This window comes from Coenobita brevimanus, chromosome 69, assembly GCF_032717465.1.
Source record: "Coenobita brevimanus isolate Jiangsu-jjx chromosome 69, ASM3271746v2, whole genome shotgun sequence".
Classification (NCBI taxonomy): Eukaryota; Metazoa; Arthropoda; class Malacostraca; order Decapoda; family Coenobitidae; genus Coenobita; species Coenobita brevimanus.
The window spans coordinates 440677-462872 of record NC_137022.1 but is presented as its reverse complement, the minus strand read 5'-3'; the positions used below and the strand labels follow the sequence as shown (position 1 = coordinate 462872).

The window sequence follows — 22196 nt, the reverse complement described above, 5'->3', positions numbered from 1 at the left end:
GGAATCATGAGATTTTTTTTAACGATTCTGACAGTCTGCAGAACAGTAACACTGGTTTATATAATGATAGACCATAAAGCTGTTTATCTGACTAACTGCTGGGGTACCGATGCCCTTCTTCCAGATGTCCGAGATTTAAGTATGAATCCAAGAACCATTTAAAAAGTTTCAGTAAGAAGAGTTCTCGTTATAGGGGCCTTAATATTATGTAACTGTTTAGACTTTGGTCTTATCATTTGTAAAAGTACCTGTAACAAAAGAGTGAAAGGTAGCAAAATTCATAAACTGTAATAAATCACACTACTTTATTTACAAATATCCAGCACACATGCAATAACAAAAGATCATAGCACTAGCTTATGTATGAACACTGTAAAGTTTGGGTTAATTTTGTTACTTCCAGATTCTTTCAAGTATGGAAGGATCTGTGGGACTGAAGGGACTAATTAAGGCTATACCAAACTTCCCTAGTCCAAAACCCTGCCTCAAATAGAATAAATTTGTCTGGAGATAAGCAAGACTGAATATGGAATCATGTTCCTGGGTTGCAATAAGTTGGAGCTTCAGGCTCATCTGATTGTGAACCTGATGGTCTGCAGGGTAAGTTGCCCTAGTCCCACAGTCTACCATCCTCTTTTGGGAGGACAGGGAAGAAGCTAAGGGACATAAGTTATGCAATGCGGTGGAGTCCCTATGTTATTTCTGTGCCAACATATGTCCTCAGGCTGAAGAGTTAATTTGGCATAGATGTGTCTGCAGCAGATGTGTGAAGTGCTTCTTCCTCAGTGACACGCCAAGGCAGGACTGGTCTCACACGTGCAAACATGCTGACATCGAGTTCATGGATGAAATTTGGTTCCTCCATCACAACACCACCATCCCTTATTGCCGTCAAGAACATACGGACCTGCAGTTCAGTGCAGAACAAGTAGGGTCAGGGTTGGAAATTTCATGTCAGTCTATTACCTTATCTCCTTAACTGTCAATCCAACTATGCACTTTTATTTCATTTTCACTGTCTTAAGATGATCTTATACACCTTAGGAGAGAGGCAGTGGATTGGTATTGTACTTAGATATACCCCACATCAACTCCTTCACTACCAAGGGACCCTTCTAAGTTGAGTAAAATCATCTGGCGACAGCAAGAATAAATGACAAAAATACATTGTTGGAATGAAATGGCGAACTCCCTTCACTGGCAAGGAAAAATACAGTAAATGGGTAAACATTTCTGTAAACCTTATGGTGAGCTCAAAATTCATGGCTATGTACTGATAGTAAGATTAAGGTAAAATTTGGTGTTGCTGTGAGTTACCATATTACTATGTTAGTTGCAACTGTTATTCCTCCAATTATTCTGTAAAACTGCTTCATATACTACTGATACTTCCAGCCAAGACCCTCTCTTTGTGGGCAGCTCTGACAACACTTCTATAGCCACAAATTATACAAGCGATCAGCTTTCCTGTAATTCGTTTTTAAGAATTCAGTGCATTGCAGTACTATAAAAACATTCTTACTCTATCTACGAAGGCTTTATGGAAAACGGAATATTCTGGAGTGTGAAATCATAATAACTATGATAAAATCATATAAAAAATAGTCTAAAGTACTGTGAACAATAAATACAATGCAGTACAGTCACTACTCATTATACGATGGGGTTATGTCAGATCATACCTTAATGTATGAGTTTATCATTAATCGGGAGACTGAAATATGTACATTATAAAAAGGGGGTTACGTCAACTCAACTTCCCAAAGTCACCTACCCAAGACTGAAACAAAAATGACAACCCACCTTAATCACTTCCTGTGTCGGTCCAATCATCTCCAAGACCAAAACAAACACATCACACCAATACAGGCAGTGTTACTCACGTACAGTAAATTGTTGCAACAACACAACAATCACACTTGCGTACAGTTGGCCTGGTGCTACATGATGTATAGGCCTACTGTAGCACGATGCTTGGCTGAGAGGTGATAATAGCTGGGGGACACACATGAACGAGTGGAAAAACCAGGGCTTTGAAAGGGTGGTAGGACTGCAACTGAACCAAAACAATGCTCTGCACACTGGGGCCATCATCTTACCTGAGACAAGCGATGGTCGCCTTGCGTGTGCATGGCGCTTCGTACAAAATTTTCCGAGGGCAATATTGTTATAGCGGGAAATTCATCGTAAATCGGATTTGGGGTGGAACTTTTCTGTCATTGTTGTAGCGAACTATCGGATACTGGATCAACGTATAATGAGTAGTGACTGTACCTTTTAGTAGCAATTTATTGTCTGCTCTTATACATGTCTACGATGAAAATTTATCTTCAAATATGAAAGACAGAAGAGGAAGTGTAAAGTTCTGCCTACGGGTGACTTTACACTCCCTCTTCTGTCTTACATTCCTTCATTCTTTCCTCTCCCTTCTGCCTGTGGGTGACTCTACACTGAGTGACAAGCCAAATGGTTTCCTGTACACCAGGAAACCATTTACTATGCTGGGTGGTAACCATATAACCAAATTTTGGAGCCTGGTGGTTTAGTGGGTAATTACTGTGCTCCAGTCAGATTGAACTGGTGAAGGTTTATATCCAAAGGGTGGTTGGGGTTTATTGCTCGTGTAATGCCACTCAGGGATGAGTGAGGCTGGTCACTCTCATCACAAATGTCAGGACCACCTGCCTAGCCCCGGGCTTCTACGCTCCTCATGGGGCAACGTAGGATTGGATGATGATGATGAATATATCCCTAACTCTGTCAATAAGTATCCTACCATATACTTTTCCTATTACACTAAGAAGACAAATCCCCCTATGATTACCACACACCTCTTTTTCTCCTTTCCCTTCATACAGGAGAATAATTATACCTGACTTTCAATCCTCCGGGACTATACGTTTCTCCCAGGCCAATCGCACATATTCCATACCCATTCTACTACTATCTCTCCCCCATGCTTCAGCATTTCACCACACACTCCATCAATTCCTGGAGCTTTCCTCATTTTGACTTTCTTCATTGCTTCCACTACTTTCCTCCCTTCTCACCTCCCTCCTCCTCCCAGCCATTTCCCAGTCACTTATACTTGCATACTTTCATGCCCTATGTTTAACCCATGGACTGTGCAATTACCTTTTTCTATCCCACCCTGTGGTGTGCAAAAAATGAAGTTTTTTTTTTTTTTTTTTTATTATAAACTTGAAGATAAACATCCAGGGCATCATCTGGTGAAAAGATATATCTCTCTCTCTCTCCATCTTTGCGTAGGGCCATGCGTAAGTTTACATACGGGAGTAGTGAAAAAATGAAAAAAAAATTAAAACTTTATTTTTTATTATAAACCTGAAAATAAACATCCAGGGCATCAACTGGTGAAAAGAAAAAAATCTCTCTCTCTGTCTTTGCATAGTGCCTTGCGTAAGTTTGCATAGGGGTCGAGTTGTTTACGGCGATGCATGGCCAGCACAGCTTGAGCTGTGGTTCGCAACGCGACGCTACCCCGCCTGAGCTGTGGCTCGCAATCCATGGGTTAACAATTCCTCAAAGGGTGGTTCTCTCCATCTGCTCACCTTTCTACCTTCTCCACTAGCAATCATTCAAGAGTACTGTAAGGATATTAGCATGGGAGTTTTTATGACTATTAGTGGGACCTGTGGAAAACGAGGAATGTCTGTTTCACAGATTTATATCATCAAACTGTTCCCTGCATCAGCCTGGAACAAAATATATATTCTTTCACACGGCAGGCTTCTTCTCTAACCACTTAATCACCAGTCAGAGGTCAGTTTACATAAATATTCATTCACATGGCAGATTTCTTTTCTAACCACTTAATCAACAACCAGAGGTCAGTTGCTCCTCACACAGTTGGGAAAAACTCCACATAATTCAATGGTTGGCTATTACTTCCAAAAATACAAGTGTTCTTGGTTTACTTTCCATGGTTGCAACTATACTGTACCACAGTAATCCAGTCATCAAAATTAGCTTACGCTGATTGCCTAAACCACGAGGCTGATTTCATCATATCTGTTCTGTGATTGTTCCCATGGAAAAAAAAATTATTGCAAAATTTTCACCCCTGAACTATTCAAACCATGACTGTTGATAATAAATCATAACATGGATACAGTGATGATTTAAAGGAAATGCCAAGAAGGTTGCTGGCTATACATATAACTGATACAGAATTCCAGCCCCCTTCCCCTCCCCCCCAAAAAAAAAAAATCTATCTATCTATATACCTAGGCTGCTTCCCCCAAGGAAAGGGAGGTAGCCGAGACAGGACGACACACTCTCCATTTACTCATCCATTTAAACACATTCATTCACATCTTAGCCCCAAAGGGGAGAACGGACAGATCCTCACCGCACCACACCGCACAAGGGTCAACTGCGCAATGCAATCAGTGACATCCGCAGCAGGGCCCGACAGCAAAAAAAAAATATCTATAAACCTCTTGATCCTGATCATTTCAGATGTTGGAAATTACACTGTACTTAGTCAAGTGGATGGGGGATTAGTAGCTCTTCTACTCAATGACCACACAGGTTGGATTATGGGGCAGGGTAGCAGCATATAATGCATTACAGATAATGCATTACAGTATATAGATATAATTAAAACTATTAAAAAGATAAAGAGAATAGATATTACACTAAGGTAAAATGAAATTAACAACAAACTAGAATGCAGCATAAATAGACTGATCTTATCAAGCATACCTTCTCTGAGGTTTCCTCGTGATGGTCAAGTTCTGAGTATACTTCTGTTATGCCGGACTGCAAACAGCGGTGTGCCAGGACACGTCCAATATTGAGAGCAGCGGAGACATCTGATGTGGAATATAGGTGTTGCTTGAGTGCTGATTCACGTGTGGATGCTGACACAACTGTGGTGCCCGTATGGTGCTCCACACGGCCTGTGATGTGTCGCTTGCTCTGATCTAACATCAGTCTGATGACCAACAGACACAAACAATGCTTACATAAGTCCACTGCGATCTGAACAATATTTAAACTCAAAAACTGTACAACTACAGCAAGGTTCCACTACAATGATATAAAAAGGATACTTACTGAACTGGCCTCTAATGAGCCTCTCAACAGTGAAATATTTCCACTCTCATACCATTTACATGAATTTATCTATCTATCTATTGCCAAACGCCTCAATCCCGTTTGGGAGGGCCACAAACAAATCGCCTCCAAGTCGCCCTGTCCCCCACCATTTCACTGCCCTGCTCCCAACTAACATCCCCCTCTCTCATATACCTCTCCATCCCATCCCTCCATCTCATCCTCGGCCTCCCCCTCCCTCTTCCCACCTCCACCTTACTCACATACACTCTCTTCGTCAGTCTCTCACCCTCCATCCTCTCCACATGGCCAAACCACCTCAGTGTATTCCTCATAACACTTCCTATCACATCCACATCCACACCACAACGCTCCTTTATATCCTCATTCGTCAGCCTGCCTCTCCATGTGACTCCACAGGCTCCTCTTAAACAACTCATTTCCACTGCTCTCACTCTTGACTTGTGTCCTTCCAACAACCTCCAAGCTTCACTTCCATATGTTAGAGTTGGTATCACAATACTGTCATGTAGTAACTTTTTCACTTCCATGCTCACTTCTCTGTTTCTTATCACTCCTTTCAAAGAACCAGCAACCTTTCTTCCCTGCTGTACCCTTTCAAGCACTTCACCCTCCAAACCTCCATCCTTACTCATCACACTACCCAAGTACTTAAAAGTACTCACATTTTCCAATTCCTCACCATCCGACCTCGCTGTACATTCACTGACTTCACCTCTCTCAAAGACCATCACTTTACTCTTCCCTACATTCACCTTTAGATTCCGTTTCTTACACACTCTCCCAAACTCATCCACCAAGCCCTGCAGCTCCCCTTCGTCTTCACTCAACAACACAGTATCATCTGCAAACAACAGTACAGGGTGTTTCCAAACACTAACCTCTCTCACCAGGGCCACTCCAACATCCACTACCCTACCTTGTACCTCTTTTATTACCCCATCCATGTACAGATTGAACAACCATGGAGCCATGACACATCCCTGCTTCAACTCAACCTTCAAAGAGAAAAATTCACTTAGTTCACCATCCACACGCACTGCAGCCTTCGCACCATTGTACATACTCTTCACAGCATTCAGCAACTTCCCATCTACTCCATATATTCTTAACACTTTCCACAATCCTTGTCTATCCACTCTGTCATATGCTTTCTCCAAATCCATGAAAGCCGCATACAACTTCTTTCTCTTCTCTAGAAACTTTTCCACTAAAGATCTAAGAATGAATATCTGATCTACACAACCTCTTCCCTTCCTAAAGCTTCCCTGTTCTTCTCCAACTAATTTCTTTGTTCTTTCTCTAACTCTGTCAATAAGTATCCTACCATACACTTTTCCTATTATACTAAAAAGACAAATGCCCCTATGATTACCACACACTTCTTTTTCCCCTTTTCCTTTGTACACGGGAATAATTATACCTGACTTCCAATCCTCCGGGACTCTACCTTCCTCCCAGGCCAATCTGCACATCTTCCACATCCATTCTACTACTATCTCTCCCCCATGCTTCAGCATTTCACCACACACTCCATCAATTCCTGGGGCTTTCCCCGATTTAACTTTCTTCATGAATCAATATTTGTATTGCAACCATATACATTATATACAGCAAGGGTACCCAGCACTGCTTACATTAAAAAAAGGAGGATGGGGTGATACATTCATGCTGGTACAGCCTGAAACCCCCAGGGATTACCCCACTACAATCCATCCATCCATCCATCATCCAATCCTAGATTGCCCCATGAGGACCGTAGAAGCCCGGGGTTAGGCAGATGGTCCTGACAATTAAAGATGAGAGTGACCAGCCTCACTCATCCCTGAGTGGCATTACATGAGCAATCAACTCCAACCATCCCTTGGATATAAACCTTCATCAGCTCAATCCAATTGGAGTGCAATAATTACCCACTAAACCACCGGGTGCCAAAATTTGGTTATATGGTTACCACCCAGTGTACTAAATGGTTTCCATACCAGGAAACCATTTAGTACACTGGGTGGTAACCATATAACAAAATTTTGGCACCTGGTGGTTTAGTGGGTAATTATTGCACTCCAATTGGACTAAGCCAATGAAGGTTTATATCCAAGGGATGGTTGTAGAGTGTCACGAATCAATTCGCGACATTTCCTTTTTGTGAGAAGCCACGAACTATTAGTGGAAAACTCACTGTGTATCGCTCAGTTAACCGTTTTCAAAAAGTGACCGATTTAATGCACGTCACTAAGTGCGTTACTGAGCGATACAATTGTTTCTTTATCGTTTGCCTCTGCTTCCCTCAACCGTTAGCCACGCCTTGCGTCCTGCCCATACAATGTATTTGAATTCAGTTTTGTGTTTGCTGTGACGGAGAAAGGGTCTGTGCTCAGAAGTGGAGAGGTCAGCTAGCACCCCAAGCTCCATTAGTACAGTTAATCCCAGCTCTCCCACCTTAGTGGTGATACACAGTATTCATCGACTGGTATTTCTTTTGTGTATTTTGTAGTTTTAAGAGCTTAGTTAAGGTGTTTTTCCTAGGCGTAAGTATTTAGCTTCTGTGTGAGTGAGCGAGTGCGTCTCATTTAATTTGATTTGAAATGTAATGTTAAATTTATTTTTGTAATTAATAAATTTAACAGTTCTATTTCTTGAGCTTAATGTAGAGTAAATCTTGTTTCATTTCTCCATAATTAAGCTTATTTTCCATATAGCTCCTAGCTTGCATAAACGTTTTACTATTCATAACTGGTACTTAGACCAGTCTTGTATTAACTTAAAATCCGTTGTGCCAGGAGTTAATGCATCAGCAAGAACCTGATGTTATTATTATTAGTATTAGTTATTTATTGTCAGGGGTGATGTAACTTTCTCCAGAGGCTAACAGTACAGTAATTCAGCAATTGTGAGTAATTAGTCTCTGCTGAGTACTGTTGAGAAAGTTTATAAATTCTCGTTCTTAGAGAATCTTAGCAAATCAGCGTAAAGTAATCGTTGCTTGATGTAGCAAGACAATCATTGTCTCTGCTCTTCAATATTATTGAATATTATTATCAAATTAAATAATATTTAAACCATTTATTTCAAAATTACTGAGATATTATAAAAACCCCGTGACAATTGGCGACCTCATTCCAGGATATTAACTCCTAGCTCTAAAGCTATTCACGAGATAGTGCTCACTCATTCATATTTAGGTATTTATCATTAAAGTTTATAGGCACAAGCTTGCTGGTGTTTACCCTTAATTTAGCAAGTGAATTTTGCTTTATCAATCCATAGAGTACTTAACTCTAGTTTATTCTTGGTAACGCCAGACGATTTTATTCGCTCCTGGGAAGTCGCCGTACCCATTGTGTTTATTATTGAGTCTTCCCAGTCATTTACATTTTTGATTTATTCTTTGCCAGTTAACTGGATAAGACTGGTCACCACTAGCTTGTGTCTGTATTCTTTACTGGTGTTTATTAGTATTCGTCGCTAAGCAGTCAGTACTCAGTTTCGGTTTCTTAGTAAATTGAGCTAGCATCATGGCAGCCAGTGCTTATGTACAGGAAGCCAAAGATATTGGTCTCACAGACCCAGAGAAAATACAGAGTTACGTTCTCTCACGGTTCAATTACGAGCAAGAACGTGAGAAAGATGCTCGTGAAGAGCGAGGATTCAGCGAGTACGAGCGAGAGCATGCGAATGCGAGCGAGAACAGCGAATACGAGCGAGAACAGCGTGAGGAACGTGAAAGAGAGCGTGCTTATGAACAAGAGCAGCGTGAGAAAGAGCGCGAATACGAGCAAAAACAACGCGAGCTCGAGTTAGAAAAAGAGCGAGAACAGCGCGAATACGAGCGTGAACAACGCGAGCGAGAACGAGAACATGAACGTGCCGAACGTGAGGCACGAGAAAAACATGAACTTGAAATGATGAAGCTCAAGCGAGATTCCTTGGCTTCAGACACGTCTGGTGCAGTTGGTCAAAGCTCCACGAGCGTTCCCCTGCACATGTCCTGGCGACCCCACGCATCAAGCTTCCTTCATACAAGGAGAAGCGAGCGAATCGAGCCGTACATAGCCTGCTTTTGAGGACATGGCAGACTTATATCAACTGGATGAGGCAGCTAAGCGGCTTCAGTTTCTTAGGCCTATTTGAGGGCCCTGCCCTCGATATTCTCCACAGAATTCGTGGAGACAATCTCACATATGAGATGATGAAAGCTGCACTCATTAAGGCGTATGGTCTCACAGTAGACGACGCCAAAGTTCAGTTCATGCGAGCTCGTCTCCAAGACAAGGAGACAGCTGTTCAGTTCCTTGATCGCCTCACAGCTTACTTAAATGAGTGGATGGAGAAAGATGAAACTCCTTCCACGCGTGAGGGGATAATTGACCTTATGCTGCGTACACAGCTAGAGAGGTCGTGGCCTGCTGAGCTCATAGCACAGCTTAAGATCTGCCAGGTGAAAGATGCCAGCCAAATGGCAGAAAAGGCTGACGCATTCTTTACTGCATACGGGTATCAAGCTCGTAAGCAAAACACCTGGAGCAGAAAAGATACTGCCAAGTCTGGGAAGCCGTCTCAGACTGAATCCCAGCACCAAGGCCGTTCTCAGAGTAATGGTCAAGGTCCTAGCAAACCGCAGTGGAAGGACCAGGGGCAAAACACTCAGAAACCTGAGTGGAAGAGGTACAACAAGCACCCCAACCAGCAGCAGTATCAGCCACGCAACCGACCGTCGGGACAAACTTTTTCACCACCAGCTCAAAAGAGGCAGGAAGCGAATGCAGCCTTCATTCCTCAGCAGCAGCCTGGTGGTCACGTCCCTACCAGTGTGGGTACTTCCCCACAGTTCACTAGTCCCACAGTGACAGTGAACCCCCCTCCACAGATGGCCAATGTTCCATCTTCCCAATATAACCCTCAAGGCACAATGTTTGCCACATCAATTCAGCAGCCTCATGAGTGGCTAGCTGCTTCCTCCACAGGCCCTCCCACAGGTGACAGTACCTTCCTTGTTCAGCCAGGGTTTGTGGGAGGCATTCCTGTGAAGGTCCTGAGAGACAATGGTTCCTCAGGTTGCTCTGTTAAGCAGAGTTTGGTTCGGCCTGAACAGTATACAGGTCGACAGATCCATGCAAAGCTTATTGATGGATCAGTGAGATTGTTCCCTGAGGCATGTATCCAGGTGGCATCTCCATTTTATACTGGTATGACACTTGCAGTTGTCATGCCAGAGCCTCTATTTGACTTAATAGTAGGCAATATTAATGGAGTCAAGGATAGTTGCTCCGATGGCGCTACTCAGACTTCAGCTGCTGCGGTAACACGAGCCATGACTGAGGCTCCAGATTGTGTCACCCCAGTGATCATTGAATCGCCGCAAGATCTGATGTGTAGTCAACTTGTTGTACAAGAACAATATTCTGACCCGACACTTGCTGCCGTGCGGAATAAACAAAAGGGTCGAGTGATTAAGTATTCACGGGGAGGTCGAGCCAAGTTCCTTCGCAAACAAGGACGGCTCTACCGTGAGTCACGAACACCCGAGGCGAGGTTCGACTGCAGTTTGTCGTTCCCGCCAAGTACCGCCCAGCAGTGTTACAATGGGGTCATTGTCCAGCCTCAGGAGGTCACCTGGGCAAAAGGAAGACCCAGGGCCGTATCCGAGCTGACTTTTTCTGGCCAGGGATGGGACGGGACATAGATAGTTTTGTCCGTTCCTGCAGTGTGTGCCAAAGTATCACCACTGATCAGGGACATGTCCTTCCTGTGCCGTTCATAACCACACCTGTAATCTCTGAGTCAGTTGAGAGACAGGGTAGTGGTGAAGTGGGTGCAGACCTGATGTCTCGCCCATTGGCCCCACAGGACACAGTATGTCCAGGGCCTGTACATGCATATTATGTACCTTAAGTTAAGGGGGAAATTGAGAGGCGACTTGAGGCTATGGAAGACCCAAGTTTGCATAAGGATTCTCAGCTTCCCGGTACTAATATATGTACCGTAAGTTAAGGGGGAAGTTGAGAGGCGACTTGAGGCTATGGAAGACCCAAGTTTGCATAAGGATTCTCAGCTTCCCGGTACTAATAGAAGTACTGTAGGTTAAGGGGGAAGTTCGAGAGAGAACTCCGCAGTGGCGACTTGAGGCTATGGAAGACCCAAGTTTGCACAAGGATTCTCAGCTTCCCAGTACTAATAGAAGTACTGTAGGTTAAGGGGGAAGTTCGAGAGAGAACTCCGCAGTGGCGACTTGAGGCTATGGAAGACCCAAGTTTGCATAAGGATTCTCAGCTTCCCAGTACTAATAGAAGTACTGTAGGTTAAGGGGGAAGTTCGAGAGAGAACTCCGCAGTGGCGACTTGAGGCTATGGAAGACCCAAGTTTGCATAAGGATTCTCAGCTTCCCAGTACTAATAGAAGTACTGTAGGTTAAGGGGGAAGTTCGAGAGAGAACTCCGCAGTGGCGACTTGAGGCTATGGAAGACCCAAGTTTGCAAAAGGATTCTCAGCTTCCCGGTACTAATAGAAGTACTGTAGGTTAAGGGGGAAGTTCGAGAGAGAGAACTCCGCAGTGGCGACTTGAGGCTATGGAAGACCCAAGTTTGCATAAGGATTCTCAGCTTCCCGGTACTAATAGAAGTACTGTAGGTTAAGGGGGAAGTTCGAGAGAGAACTCCGCAGAGGCGACTTGAGGCTATGGAAGACCCAAGTTTGCACAAGGATTCTCAGCTCTCCGATATTAATATAAGTATTGTAGGTTAAGGCACAGGTTGAGGACCCGTGTGCAGTTCGAGGCTATGGAAGACCCGAGTTTGCACAGGGATTCTCAACTTGCCTACCATAATCGTGTGCTAAAATTAATGGCGACCTCGAGTGTACTTTTCATAGCATGTACTGACTGCTAGCCAGAGAGAGTAATTGTAACATAATAAGAATTTTGTCTCATTGACACTTTTGATGCTCCACCTTAATTGGTTTTGCAGGTTCAGCAATGGGTGTAGCAGTTTTGCTGTGCGGACCAGCTGATCGTCTGCCGCACGCTGCCGCCTCTTCTCCTCTGCCTTCGTCGTCGCCATATTATTTACTGTGTCATTTTACACGTAGGTACAGTTACACTACAACTGTCACACCTACACCGTGTATTACATACACCACGCTACACAACAATTAGTTGTCAGTGTAAATGTAGCGAATTTTCGCTCAGTTTGACCTGAGTACAGGATTTTCACCGTCGTCACGGAGTTTTTTCCCTCAAGCTTGCTTCTATTAACGTAAATACGAGGTTTTTTCGCTCACTGGCGACTGCGATTTTCTCCTGTAGCAGGATAGCACACACACCACAGTGTGAATCTTGTGTGACTGAGTTAGGATTTATATATATGTATATGGAAATCTTTCTTCTGAAGGAAGAAAGATTTAATTTTCATGGGGCGTAATGTCACGAATCAATTCGCGACATTTCCTTTTTGTGAGAAGCCACGAACTATTAGTGGAAAACTCACTGTGTATCGCTCAGTTAACCGTTTTCAAAAAGTGACCGATTTAATGCACGTCACTAAGTGCGCTACTGAGCGATACAATTATTTCTTTATCGTTTGCCTCTGCTTCCCTCAACCGTTAGCCACGCCTTGCGTCCTGCCCATACAATGTATTTGAATTCAGTTTTGTGTTTGCTGTGACGGAGAAAGGGTCTGTGCTCAGAAGTGGAGAGGTCAGCTAGCACCCCAAGCTCCATTAGTACAGTTAATCCCAGCTCTCCCACCTTAGTGGTGATACACAGTATTCATCGACTGGTATTTCTTTTGTGTATTTTGTAGTTTTAAGAGCTTAGTTAAGGTGTTTTTCCTAGGCGTAAGTATTTAGCTTCTGTGTGAGTGAGCGAGTGCGTCTCATTTAATTTGATTTGAAATGTAATGTTAAATTTATTTTTGTAATTAATAAATTTAACAGTTCTATTTCTTGAGCTTAATGTAGAGTAAATCTTGTTTCATTTCTCCATAATTAAGCTTATTTTCCATATAGCTCCTAGCTTGCATAAACGTTTTACTATTCATAACTGGTACTTAGACCAGTCTTGTATTAACTTAAAATCCGTTGTGCCAGGAGTTAATGCATCAGCAAGAACCTGATGTTATTATTATTAGTATTAGTTATTTATTGTCAGGGGTGATGTAACTTTCTCCAGAGGCTAACAGTACAGTAATTCAGCAATTGTGAGTAATTAGTCTCTGCTGAGTACTGTTGAGAAAGTTTATAAATTCTCGTTCTTAGAGAATCTTAGCAAATCAGCGTAAAGTAATCGTTGCTTGATGTAGCAAGACAATCATTGTCTCTGCTCTTCAATATTATTGAATATTATTATCAAATTAAATAATATTTAAACCATTTATTTCAAAATTACTGAGATATTATAAAAACCCCGTGACATAGAGTCACCCACAGGCAGAAGGAAGAGGAAAGAATGAAGCAAAGGAAGACAGAAGAGGATGGAAGGAAAGAAGGATGGAGGAGAGGAAAGGGCAGACACCCGACAGCAGCACAACATCGAGTGAGTGGATGGTGAGCGCCCCCACCTACCATAAGGCACGGCCAGTGTTATCTTTACCACTATCATCACTACAAAACCATTACTACCATTACTACCCAAGCTTTTAAAATGTAATAATTTTATTTACTTTAACTGACATGAATTCTGCCACTCTCCCATCTACACCACCCTCCTACCTCCATCATCCACCCACCCACCTACATCACTCTCCTACAAATGCTACCTTCTCACCTATACTATACACTTACAACACCCTCCCATCTACAACACTCACCTATCTACAATGCCTTCCTGCCGACACTACCCTCCAACCTACACCCACCCATTAATTTACACCATCTTCCTACCTGCACCACCCACCCACCTACACCACCCAATTTAATACTGTAATACATAACTTATATTACAGGGGAGTGGGAGCGACAAGTCTGGTCCAGGTGTAGATAGGGACCTTCACTAGTCCCAGTCTGTCTAAAATTAATCAGGGTAGAAGTCTGCCTCTGTGCAAAATTCTGTTTCCTAGGTTAGAGGGAAAAAAAAAAAAAAAAAAAAAAAAAAAAAAAAAAAGGTGAGCAGGACACTTAACACGCACGCACGCACGCGCGCACACACACACACACACACACACTTATCTGTACAGGGTTGTGGAGTGTGTGATAATACTTCCCGATTCTGACGCCAGAAATTTTACAAGTACGACTCCGACTTAAGTATAGTATAGTACTGTACTAATAATAAAGGTACATGGACATGATGCAGGTAAATGAATAATATCCATGGATTCTGATAGAACACGCACACATGCATGCACACAGACACACACACACACACACACACACACACACACGCGCACACACACACACGCGCACACACACACACGCGCACACGCACACACACACACTTCTCTGTACAGGGTTGTGGAGTGTGTGATAATACTTTCCGATTCCGATGCCAGAAATTTTACAAGTACGACTCCGACTTAAGTATAGTACTGTACTAATAATAAAGGCACACTGACATGATGCGGGTAAATGAATAATATTCATGGATTCTGATAGATGCAATTCTTAAATCTTTTATTCTCTACTTATTGTGCTTGCATAATAACAAATAAACTGTTATAAAACTGCCCAAACATCAAGCTGCCTTAAACACAGCCACAAGAAGATTGAGGGACATGGTGTGGAAAAGAAGGAAAATTATGGAATTCAAGGCAAATGGAAAGTGGTCACATCTGTGAACCCTACAGCTAATCTTAGATGCAGGAATACCTCTATAATGAGCCTGTATAAGGGGAGTGGTGTTATATGACTAATAAGTAATCCCTGTATTATCCAGATGCCCACCTTCCGGACACCCCACTTACCAGACATTGTGGGCCTGGACCTTTGAAACCCGAAAATGGCCAAGAAATGAAAAAAATCCCCCCAAAATCTTAATTTTTTCCCACCCGTAATTTGAAATAGCTGCGCGGCGCCGAATAGCTGTTTACACCACAGCCCCTTCATCCCTTCCTTCCTACTCCCTCCCCTGTCAGGGTTGCCATTTGGTATTTTTCATTACCAAATGTGGGCCAATTTGGTAATGAAAAATTTGTTTGGTAATGAATCAGAATAATGCATTACCAAACGGATTTTTTGCATGTATAAGGATACACAGGATGGAGATGGTGGATTGTTTGCTCTCTCTGATTAATCTGCTACCCTACATAGCATGAAAATAATCAACATGCTGTTAATTATAAGGAGAGTGATTACATGTATTTCCACTTGTATATATAATTAGTGAAGAATAAATGCTTGCTTTATGAATTTGGTAATGAAAATTCAGAAGTTTGGTAATGTGGCCGAGTTGCGATCTGGCAACTCTGCTTCCCCCTCACCACCAGTTACCGCCTTACGGCGATCACGAGTAGCTTATTATCGCAATGGATGCCACACATGCTCATTTTTGTGAATAAACAGTGAATAAACTGCAATACCTCACCACTAGACCACACGGGAATTTACAAAGTTGTGCAGTGTTAAGAAATTAGAATTTAGAGTGCAAAGGATTAACTGTGGAGTGCAAACTGGCGGTTGAAATCGGTGTGGCGCAATTAACAGAATGTGGTGTTAAACAATTATAACTCACAGTGCAAAGAATTACCACAAGTGCAGCACAACACTGGATTAGTGTACGTGTTTAAAGAGCATTTCACCACTGCCAAAGCCTTAGAGAAAGCGGTCACAGACATGCTGTAAGTACCCTGGCTGAGGTACAGTCATGGGCAGAGAAACCTGGACAGGTGAGGCAAGGCAAATGTCATATTTTCTCTTTTCCCCCAGCTTGTCAGTCACTCTTCGTTCATGACTCCTTTTCCCCATCCCGTTTACCCTCTCTTCATAGCACCTGCCAGGCTGTACTCCCCATCCCCCCTTCCCTGCCCCCATACATGCCAGTTCGCTAATCCGCTGACCTTGAACCGTGTGTGTGTGTGTGTGTGTGTGTGTGTGTGTATCCTTGACACAAGCAACTCCCTACATTTTTCTGATCACAACCCATCCATCCCTCTTCCCTACGGATACTCTGCTCAAACACCCACACCCACACCCACACACACACACACGAGAAGATCATCTTCATTCCTTGTATATGCAGCTGCTCTCCCTCTCTCTCTCTTTTCAAGATTCTGTAGCAGTGAATAGTAATGTCAGTGCAAAGTATGCCTTTATTACTGTGATATAAGTATTATAAAGTAAAACTTAAGAATATATTTAATGAAAACAACTGCAGTAGGCTGGTTGGCCCATGCGAGGCAACTCCTCCTGATTTTGGATCTGCATACGAGAGAGAGAGAGAGAGAGAGAGAAGTGAGGAGTGACCACTTGTCCCCCCATCTCTCTCTCAATATTCTGTAGGAGTGAATAACAATGTCAGTGCAAAGTATGTGATATAAGAATTACAAATTAAAACACCTGAACATATTTAGAGGGACCAACTGCAGGAAATCCTCTCTAGATGTCAGCATGTGGAACTGTCGTTATTTCCCTGCGGGCCAATTAACGTCCCCCCTCATACTTGCCTACACCCTTCTGCCACCATTTTCGCCAAAGATCCACTATATTTCTCCTCATCTTTACTTTCCAATTCAGAGCATGCCAGTAGTCATGAAATAGTCATGATAATAATTGCACACACACACACAGATAAACATATATATATATATATATATATATATATATATACATAGCAGGGATTGAGAGAGAGAGAGAGAGAGAGAGGTGAGGGGTATCCACTTGTCCCCTGGGAATGACCAGCCTTCCCGGGTGCATATGGGTAGGACGGAGAGGGAAGGAAGGGGATGGGGGGGTACAGTTCATATGGACGAAGATTTAGTGGAAAAATCGAAAAGGAAAAAGAAACTATCAGCTCAGCCCCTGAGTGCCCAGGTTTCTTTGTCCATGACTGTACAGTCACTTCTAATTCCTCCTTCTTTGGTTCCTTTTCATTTATATCATGCTTTATGTCCATTATTGGTGTGAATAGGGTCTTAAATAGGTTTAAATAGGAGCTATGCATGTCCGGTAGGGAGTTATTTAGGTAGCTTTCAAAGTTAGGCTGGGTTACGGTCCTTAAGTACAGGTCCAGGAGACTGGGGCCCACTATCCAGATGGGACCACTTTCCAGACATGCCTTTGGCTCTATTACATTGGATGGTGGAAGGATTACTGTACTTGAAATTACATTTCAGCTAAATACGAGGCAATAACTAATGACAGAGAAGTGGACTGGTCTTACTTGTACCAGTAGCGTGGTGATGACGCCTCCAGGTGCCAGCCCTGAGGTTTGCGTGCCAACCGCAGCATCTCCATGTTGCGAGGATTGCGGTTGACTAGGGTTGTAACAACGTCATCGTTTTCACTGTAACTACTACACTGGGCTTGCTGTGAAACTAAAGCTCTTGTATGCAACCCTGAAAAAGCCTTTAATGTTAATGATCCTTTGGCATTGGAATGTAATCAAGTACTGTATTTCTTTTCACACTGATGAATAAAGTGTAGGAAATACTGTTGGCTGCTTGCAACTAATGACTGTTATAAGGATAAGCATTACACCCATAATGGAGACCTCTTTTCTTTTCTTCTTCTTATCATATTAAATTTGCTGATGTTACAGCTCACTTCTGTAACAAAAGCACCAAACTAAAATTATAATAACTTCCAATTCATTCTAGCAGAAAACTTGATCAAGTAGAAATGAATGATCACAACCCCTAGCCTATGCGAACCTGTCAACATGCTCATGTGTAAAGGCATCCTTTAATTTTCTTAATACCCTCATATCTACACATTGACCTTCAATGTGTGCCATCATCTGTTGTATCTTTGCTGGTCATTCAATAGCTAGCTGCTAATGTAGCCTGATATTGTACTGTTTTTTTGTACAGCTATGAATAGTGATGTTTCTCAAGGATCTGTCCTTTCACCAACTCTCTTCCTCCTATTCATTATCATTTGACTGAACATCTACCCCTATCCACTCATACACTCATGATGCCACCCTTCACTTTCCCACCTGCTTTTCACATCATCCATCAACGCAGTTACTTCAACACTCACCGAATGAGAGTATGGCGTGCATGGTTTCTGACTTATTACTTCTGACTGGGCTAAAAGTTTCAACACATCAAACTCAATTCCCCCACCTTTCAGCCAGGATCAGTCTTTCCTCAAGAATATCCCTTAATAATCTATCTATCTATCTATCTATTGCCAGACGCCTCAATCCCGTTTGGGGTGGCCACAAACAAATCGCCTCCATGTCGCCTTGTCCCCTGCCATTTCACTGCCCTGCTCCTAACTCACACACCCCTCTCTCATATACCTCTCCATCCCATCCCTCCATCTCATCCTTGGCCTCCCCCTCCCTCTTCCCCCCTCCACCTCACTTACATACACTCTCTTTGTCAGTCTCTCACCCTCCATTCTCTCCACATGGCCAAACCACCTCAGTGTGTTTCTCCTAACACTTCCTATCACATCCACATCCACACCACAACGCTCTTTTATATCCTCATTCGTCAGCCTGTCTCTCCATGTGACTCCACAGGCTCCTCTTAAATAACTCATTTCCACTGCTCTCACTCTTGACTTGTGTCCTTCCAACAAAATCCAAGCTTCACTTACATACGTTAGAGTTGGTATCACAATACTGTCATGTAGTAACTTTTTCACTTCCATGCTCACTTCCCTGCTTCTTATCACTGATTTCAAAGAACCAGCAACCTTGCTTCCCTGCTGTACCCTTTCAAGCACTTCACCCTCCAAACCTCTATCCTTACTCATCACACTATCCAAGTACTTAAACGTACTCACATTTTCCAATTCCTCACCATCCAACCTCGCTGTACATTCACTGACTTCACCTCTCTCAAAGACCATCACTTTACTCTTCCCTACATTCACCTTTAGAATCCGTTTCTTACACACTCTCCCAAACTCATCCACCAAGCCTTGCTGCTCTCCTTCGTCTTCACTCAACAGCACAGTATCATCTGCAAACAACAGTACAGGGAGTTTCCAAACACTATCCTCTCTCACCAGGGCCACTCCAACATCCACTACCCTTCCTGATACCTCTTTTATTACCCCATCCATGTACAGATTGAACAACCATGGAGACATGACACATCCCTGTTTCAACCCAACCTTCAAAGAGAAAAATTCACTTATTTCACCATCCACACACACTGCAGCCTTAGCACCATCATACATACTCTTCACAGAATTCAACAACTTCCCATCTACTCCATATATTCATAATACTTTCAACAATCCTTGTCTATCCACCCTGTCATATGCTTTCTCCAAATCCATGAAAGCTGCATACAACTTCTTTCCCTTCTCTAGAAACTTTTCCACTAAAGATCTAAGAATGAATATCTGATCTACACAACCTCTTCCCATCCTAAAGCCTCCCTGTTCTTCTCCAACTAATTCCTCTGTTCTTTCTCTAACTCTGTCAATAAGTATCCTACTATACACTTTTCCTATTATACTAAGAAGACAAATGCCCCTATGATTACCACACACTTCTTTTTCCCCTTTTCCTTTGTACAAGGGAATAATTATACCTGACTTCCAATCCTCCGGGACTCTACCTTCCTCCCAGGCCAATCTGCACATCTTCCACATCCATTCTACTACTATCTCTCCCCCAAGCTTCAGCATTTCACCACACACTCCATCAATTCCTGAGGCTTTTCCCATTTTAACTTTCTTCATTGCTTCCACAACTTCTATCCTACTGATTTCTTCCTGTCTTCTCACCTCCCTCCTTCTCCCAGCCATTCCCCAGCCACTTATACTCGCATTACTTCCATCCTCTATGTTCAACAATTCCTTAAAGTGTTCTCTCCATCTGCTCACTTTTTCTCCCTTCTCCACTAGTAAACTACCATTTTTATCTTTCACTCCCCTGCTAACCTCACTTCCACCCAGTCTTACTCTCTTCACCTCTTTCCAGAACATTTTCTTACAGTCCCTCCACTTTACACTCAAATTCCTTCCAAATTCCTCATCCACTCTCTTCTTACTATCTCTTACTAATCTTTTCACCTCTCTCTTTCTTTCTACATATAACTCTCTCTTCCGCCTCTCAACTTCTTCCACGCCTCTATTTCTCATCCATTCATTGTATGCTTGCTTCTTTTGTGCCATAGCCTGTCTCACCTCTTCAGTCCACCATGCTGTTCCTTGCACCCCCCTCCGTCTTCTCTCCCTCCCACACACCACATCACATGCTGCACATATTTCTTCTGTAAATATCCTGCACACACCTTCCACGTCCCCCATCTGCTCCAATTCATATTTGCCCAATTGTTCCTCCACTTCTCTCTTATACTCTGCCTTTTTCTCATCCCCTTGTAACCTTTCCACTCTCCTTGCAACTACTCCTTCCTCTCGTCTTTCCCTTCTTCTATTCCTCTATCTTACTTGGATCCTAATTCTGGCCACCACCAAGTAGTGGTCAGAAAGACCACTCCCCCAACCTCTATAAGCTCTTGCATCCATTATACATCTTCGCATCCTTTCATCCACACACACATAATCAATCATTGCCTTCCCTTCATTCAGTTCACCACCCACCCTTCTCATCACTCGCCATGTATACCTGTGGATCATTTTATGCCTGAAGAGGGTATTGGCTATCAACAACCCCCTCCCAGCACAAATGTCCACTAACGCACTCCCATTCTCATCTATCTCAGCAGGCACACCCCACTCACCAACTACTCCATCCACCTTCACATTCCCTACTTTACCATTCACATCACCGATCAAAAACACTCTCTCATTCCTTCCAAACTTTTCCATGCACACTTCCACATTTGTCCAGAACTCTTCTCTCACTCTGCTAGCACGATCTTGCGTTGGCGCATACACACACACAATCGCCCACATTTGTATTCCAACTTTCAACTTTACCCACACAATCCTTGACCCAACTGATCCATACTGTCTTATGCTCTTCTTCCATCTTTTACTCACAACTATACATACTCCTTCCTTTGCCCTCTCATTCTCACCTACTCCTGCACATATACCCCATCCATACTCCCATTCTCTCACACTTTCTCCTCTCCATTTTGTTTCAGTTATTCCACATACATCCACTTTCGCACCCTCAAGCACCTGGACAATCTCTCTCTCTCTCTCTCTCTCTCACCTCATCATTCGCTCCTCTTACATTCCATGTAGCCATTACCAAGTCCTTTGTCCGGTCCTGGGTTGTCATCGTTAGGTCAGTCCTTGTCTGAGGCTTCTTGTTTGTTTTTTTAGTTAGTTGTTTTCTGGGGAGGGGCACTAACCCTCCGCCAACCCTTTTAGTCGCCTTTTATGACAAGCAGGGATACTGGGGGAGTATTCTTGGAAAACCCCCCCAATATTCATGGGATTCCTTCCTCTCAGGATTTACCATGGAAAGATCACATTACTGTACAGTACTTCCCTTCCAAAATCAATTTCCCAGAGACTGGGCATGCTAAACAGACTCTGAATCTTCTATAACTCAGCACAATTACTGACTCTGTACAGGGGCCTTATACACCTGTGCGAAGCATAACTCTCATATACAGTATGTGGGGCTCACCACTTAGAGCTCTTCTAAACAGAATGAAGTCAAGACATTTTGTCTCGTCAATTCCCCTATCTCAATGACACCCTTCCGCCTCTCTCTCTTTGCCATAATACTGCATTACTCTTTCCCTCCACTGTCACGGTTTCAATGATCACTACTCTTCATAGCCATCTTCTTGCATCAACCCCCTTTATAGTGAGTGCCCAGCACCTGTCAAGCAATGCACTCCCTGTTTATTTTTGTCCAACTCACTAATGCAGGAGTTAACTGGTACTCTCAGTCCTTTCTGTAAGCAACTGATGAATGATTCCATAAATTACCGTAGATAATATACCGCAAAAGGCTAAGCCTGTGTCTCTGAGTCTCCCAAGTCATTGTCCCCTAAAATAGTATGACTTGGGTGGCAGCCATGTGTCTGCTCTCCTTTCTTCCTATTTCTCCCATC

The 22196-nt window shown here is 43.0% G+C and overlaps 1 protein-coding gene across 1 annotated transcript in view; it reads right to left on the bottom strand.

Annotated features, from left to right (window-relative positions):
* Positions 1-301: 301 nt before the first annotated feature.
* The window catches only part of mRpL18 (mitochondrial ribosomal protein L18), a 38255-nt gene continuing 16360 nt past the window's right edge, over positions 302-22196 (bottom strand). Inside the window, exons 2-4 of the mRNA XM_080277166.1 lie at positions 17411-17585; positions 4729-4960; positions 302-907 (exon numbers count right to left, since the gene is read on the bottom strand). Of these exons, the coding sequence (XP_080133292.1) occupies positions 734-907; positions 4729-4960; positions 17411-17585 (581 nt within the window). The 3' untranslated portion in view covers positions 302-733. The remainder of the gene's footprint in view (positions 908-4728; positions 4961-17410; positions 17586-22196) is intronic.